The 5382-nt window shown below is 44.9% G+C and overlaps 1 protein-coding gene across 1 annotated transcript; it reads left to right on the top strand.

Moving 5' to 3' along the window:
• The first annotated feature begins 1294 nt into the window (after window positions 1–1294).
• On the top strand, window positions 1295–5111 carry Gjd4 (gap junction protein delta 4). The gene is made up of 2 exons (XM_021151155.1): window positions 1295–1533; window positions 3052–5111. The coding sequence occupies exons 1-2, from the start codon at window positions 1470–1472 to the stop codon at window positions 4077–4079; spliced, it is 1092 nt and encodes a 363-aa protein (XP_021006814.1). The 5' UTR covers window positions 1295–1469; the 3' UTR covers window positions 4080–5111.
• The last annotated feature ends 271 nt before the right edge of the window (window positions 5112–5382 follow it).

Genomic DNA, 5382 nt, shown 5'->3' with positions numbered 1-5382 from the left:
AAAAGACATTCTTGTTTACTTGATACTTGTACTGTGGAACTATTTCAATGGTTTTATTCAGCAACAACAATTTTTCTAGATTCTATTGCTGTGTCAAAGATTTTGACTAAAGTACAGGAAAACCATTGTTCTTTGGAGGGTTTTCTGAGCTGAGTCTTCTCATTGTAGGAATAGGCTGAGGGGGGAGAGATACAATGACTTCATTGGCAGTTAGGGAACTGGTGGAACTTTGCCAATGAGGACTGCTCAAGTCATAGTGTAGACCTGACACACACACTGTAGTGTAGATCTTTCCTCAATGGTGCAGAAATTAGCAATAAGGCCAGGATCCTTGGAGGCTGTGTGTGGGTGATTATACTTGTAGAAAGGGTAAAAATTGAACTTCTTTCACAAGTGGCTGTTGACATGTTTTCGAAGAGAAAGTGGCTTTGTGGGTTCATATGTACATAGGTAGTCATCCGGATGTCAGACATTGTCTTTTCTATTGCCATGATAAAACACCAAAAGAAAGTATTTGATTGGAGGCTCACAGTTCCAGAGAGTTAGAATTCCTGAGCATCATGTCAAGAACACAGCAGCAGGCAGTCAGGTATGGCGCTGGAGCAGTAGCTGAAGCTACCATTCTGATCTACAGGTAAGAGACAAAGCTAGAGAAAACTGAGAATGGCGAAGGCTTTTGAATCCTCAAAGCCAACCCCAAGTGATACACCTTTTCCAACAAAACTACACCTCCTAATCCTTCCCAAACAGTCCTATCAACTGGGAACCAAATATTTAAAACACAGGAGCCTGATGAGCCATTCTCAGTCAGACAAGCAGAGACACCAAGCTTGGGTATCAGTTATCCTTAGTTACTGCTCGCCTTCAGTTTTGAGACAACATCTCTCCTGAGGACCTGGGGCTCACCAATTAAGTAAGTCTCTCAGCCAGTGAGCTTTAGTATCTGCGTGTGTCTCTCCAACACTCAGATTAAAAGCACTACGGTGATGCTTGGCATTTTTATATCATTTCTGGGGGTTGAGCTCAGGTCCTCATGCTTGGGCAGCGAGCTTTTTATAATTGAATCATCTTCAAGCTCCAGTACAGAAAAAGTTCATTGGCTAATTAATAGAAGTTTTCGCTCCTGGGCTATAAGTAGCTGCTTCTATTATATCCCGAAGTGCCTGGCTTTCCTGATGGAGACAAGCAAGCATAGCTACAAGTCTGGAATGTCCTGTGAGGTTAAGAATAGTCACAGAGGGAGATGACTTCTGCTTCTGGGCCCTGCAGTTGTCGGGAGTGCCTGTGTCTCATTGGCAAGCGGCTTAGGGCTGTCCTGACAGAAGTCCTGACCTCCCAGGCCTGGGAGCACATCTTTCTTTTCACAGCTTGGTGCTTACTTCAAAGTCTGATACAGAAAAAATTCATTGATTTTTAAACATCCTTGGGGTACCCCCTCTAGCAACCCGGACCTGTGGTTTTCTTCAAGCATGGAGAAGTTGAACTTGTTGGGATTCCTCATCATCACCTTAAACTGCAACGTGACCATCATGGGTGAGTCCTGAGAAAAAAACAAAAACTTGTGGTTTTGTTGTCATATGTAAATTAAATTATTTTCAAAAGTTTATCCCAGTTTTCAGTTTGTCTGGCCTACCTCCAGAAGAAAGACCAGAATATCACTGTTAGTGTGGGAGCCCTGGCAAGCCTCACTGGGCTCATACCTTGTACCCATCAGCATCGGAGACTGTGTGGGTCGTGGGAGCATCAATTTTAGGCATCTCTTAACAGTTGGGTTCTGAACTTGAAGGCAGAGTCAGGTGGAATCGCCATGAGAAACTGATGCTTCCGTTGTGTTTCCTTAGCTATCCTTATAGATTTTATCTGTGAAGATTAAGTTATGAAGATTATTAATTTCTCTTATGCACCTTAACAGAGATCCCAAGTCTAATTTAGTTGTTTATAGTGTTTGGGGAATAGAGCTTAGAGCCTCAGGCATGAAGGGAAGGTGCTCATATACTGAGCTATTTTCCCAGCCCTTGGTTACACAGTCATTTTCCCCCAGTTTGCTATAAAGCTCAGGCTGGCCTTGAACTTCTGACCCTCCTGCCTAAGCTTCCCAAGTACTGGGCTGCAGTCTTATATAACCTTCTACAGCCCTAGCTATTCTGTTAACAAAAGAATAATAAAGATTTCTAAGAGTGATACAAATGAGTCAGTTTCAGAGAGTTTGAAGAGGATGGAGAAAAGATGCGCCTGGTATGAGGTTGATAGGTTTTTACTCTTTATCTTGTAGAATTTGGATAAATAAACCTAGTATTGAAAGGCTAAATCCACAACTTCATCATGCACTGCTGCCACTCTCTGAGGCTGACCGCCTTGGTGAATGAGAGTTGTTTCCACTTTCTCTCGTTTGCTCACAGTTTTTGTTAATTTCATTAGTATAATGACTAGACTAGGGAAAAGACATCTTGAAATACTAGAAAACGGAATATTCTTAAAGAAATTCAGTTTCAAGAACTCAGAGCTACGGGCCCTGTGACTTATAAAGACCATGTAGGGTGGTATCATAAAAAATAATGCTGAAATTAACACCTTTTGTTTGCTAAGCACCGTGAAGAGAATACGCTAAGGTCCTTTAAAAAACTTAATTCCTAAGAAGGGGGAGATCAAATTACACCATGGATTTGCTCAGCCAAAATGCTCTCTGGATCTTTCAGTTCAGGCCATGCAAAAGCTAGGTAAAGTGCATGACATATTTTACAGATCTGCTCACTCGAAAAATCTTACAAATAATTTCAGGGCTGTTCCTGGTACAGCAAAGGCTTAGGAAGTAATTGCCCTAAAGAATTGGTGGTGGGGTTCAGTGGTAGAGTACTTTCCTAGCATAGCATACCACATGTTCTGGTTTTGTTCTTTGCTGTTGCCAATGTGTGTGTGTGTGTGTGTGTGTGTGTGTGTGTGTTATAGCTGCCCCTAAGTACTGCTGATATCTCGGGGAGTAAAAGTTAAGCTGCTGTGTGGAGGCAGCCTTCTGAACATTAGACACTGATTCTTCCACTTGTTCTGTCCTAGGCATGATCTGGCTGATCGTGGAGGTCTTGCTGAGGATGCTAGTGGTGGTCTTGGCAGGGTCACCTATCTATGAGGATGAACAAGAGAGGTTTATTTGCAACACACTGCAACCAGGATGTGCCAACGTTTGCTACGACCTCTTTTCCCCAGTGTCACCGCTGCGATTCTGGCTAGTGCAGAGCCTGGCCCTGCTTCTGCCTTCGGTGGTCTTTGGCACTTACACCATACACCGCGGTGCAAAGCTGGCTGCAGTGGGAGCCTGCAGGCCCCAGGTGCCCGACCTGTCGACTGCCTACCTGGTGCACCTACTGCTGCGCATGTTGCTGGAGGCTGGACTGGCCTCCCTGCACTACTTTCTCTTTGGCTTTTCTGTGCCCTCCCGCGTGTCTTGCTCGCATGTACCCTGCTCAGGGGCTGTGGACTGCTACGTGTCGCGGCCCACGGAGAAGTCACTCCTGATACTATTCTTTTGGGCAGTGAGTGCGCTATCCTTCCTGCTCAGCTTGGCTGACCTGGTTTGGATCCTGCCGAGGAGGAAGACACTGAGGACCACGCAGTGGGTGAATGGGGAGGCTAGACCAGTCTGTGAAGTACCTGCACCTCCTCCTTGCCTCTTACAAACCCCCCAGGGCTATCTTAGCCAAGGTCAGGTGGACCAGGAGGACAGACAGGAGGAGCAAGTTGTGCCTGAGTTCCCCTGCATGTGGACAGCAGGGCAGAGTGACAACAGCAATGTTGGTCAGGCCTGTGCGTCAGGGCTGCTGGAACATTCAGACCAAGATGTTAGTGAGGCCACTTCCTCAGCTGGTGACAGGCTGACAGTGGCTCACACAGCACATGAGCTCAGATTCCACAGAGAGACTTCACTGGACCTGGGGGGCAAAAACACCCAGGCAGACGAACTCTCCTTGGCTACCCAGAGCCACCTGGCCAGACACAGTTCAGCCAGCAAGCCTCAAGCTCCAGGCCGGCTGACCACCTCAGGCAGTGCTCCCCATCTGAGAACCAAAAAATCTGAGTGGGTGTGAAAGCAGCCACGGCAGAGCCCAAAAACCCTTTTTTTCTAGCACCGTACTGCCCTTTGTACTCAGGGAGGGTAAGAGGTTTCTTCATCTTGTATTCTTGCTGAGATCATTTTATATTTAGCTAGAAATTTTATTTCCATGGTATAGAATCCCATGAAAAACTATCCTACACTGTTCTAAGAACCTGAGGTCAAGATGGTCCAGCTAACTTACTTTCTGTTAAACTGCTTGCTTGAGCAAACATCCTTCATCATCGAATCACTTTTATTGAACTGTTTGATTAAGCAAAAGCTCCCTCTGCAGCTTGGGAGCAAGTCACCAAGGTGCCCTTCAGGGCCTAGTATGGCCTTGGTAGGGGTGGAATGACATGGTTCCTACCCCTGGAACAGGGGCAACAGGGCATGGGCCTCCATGAGTGTCAATGGCTGCTGTAAGGCTTGTTTGTATAATACTGGACATATTTTTACACTCCTCTTTTAAGGACTGTCTTCCCTGTTAACGTTAATGACTCCATGCTAATCAGAGATAGCATGAGTCGGGGAGGCAAGGGTGTTGCTGATGTCTCTGCAGACTTGTAAATGTTGGGATGGTCCTTCAAGATAGTCCTTAGGCTTCGGGAAGAACCTCTAGAAGCATGAGTTAAAATAGATATAATTTCTCAACTATGCAAAATATAAGGATGCAATATGAATTATATGAGGGGCTTCACAAACTGAAAGGAACAAAAGCAACTATACTGTAAACCAACCTGTCAGAAAGCTACTAAGGAAGGAGATGGAGAGATTGGGGAGTGGTGATCTCAAGAGATCTTACCTAGCGAAGATTTTTGTTTGTGCTTACAAAGGCAGAGCAAGGTTAGGCCCAGACATGGTCCCACCTAGTTAACAGAGGCAGAAAGATCTATGAACTCTTTTGCAATGTTTAAAAATATATGTGTTTGCTGTCTCCTAAGAACCAGAGGCTGGGGTCATGGGATGCTGACTCATAGGGTAATCAAAAGGGAACCTAGAGTAAATGACTGGATTTATGATATGTAAAATAAAAGACTGGGCTTAGGATCTGCAATATTTTAGAATGACTGGATTGATATGTAAAATAAAAGACTGGGCTTAGGATCTGCAATATTTTAGAATAGCAAGACAGAACTGCTTGGAGAACTGTCTAGAGCAGAAAACAGAAAGAGCTGTCTGGAGATCTCCAGAGAAAGCAGATCAGAGAGAAAATCTTGAAAGCAGAACCTAAGTTGTTAGCTTGGACCCATGATTTGACTTTGATTTGTTTGTTTCAATGCTCTCAAACACCCCTT

Source organism: Mus caroli, chromosome 18, assembly GCF_900094665.2.
Source record: "Mus caroli chromosome 18, CAROLI_EIJ_v1.1, whole genome shotgun sequence".
Classification (NCBI taxonomy): domain Eukaryota; kingdom Metazoa; phylum Chordata; class Mammalia; order Rodentia; family Muridae; genus Mus; species Mus caroli.
The sequence above is the reverse complement of the archived record's forward strand: the minus strand, read 5'-3'. Positions and strand labels throughout refer to the sequence as shown.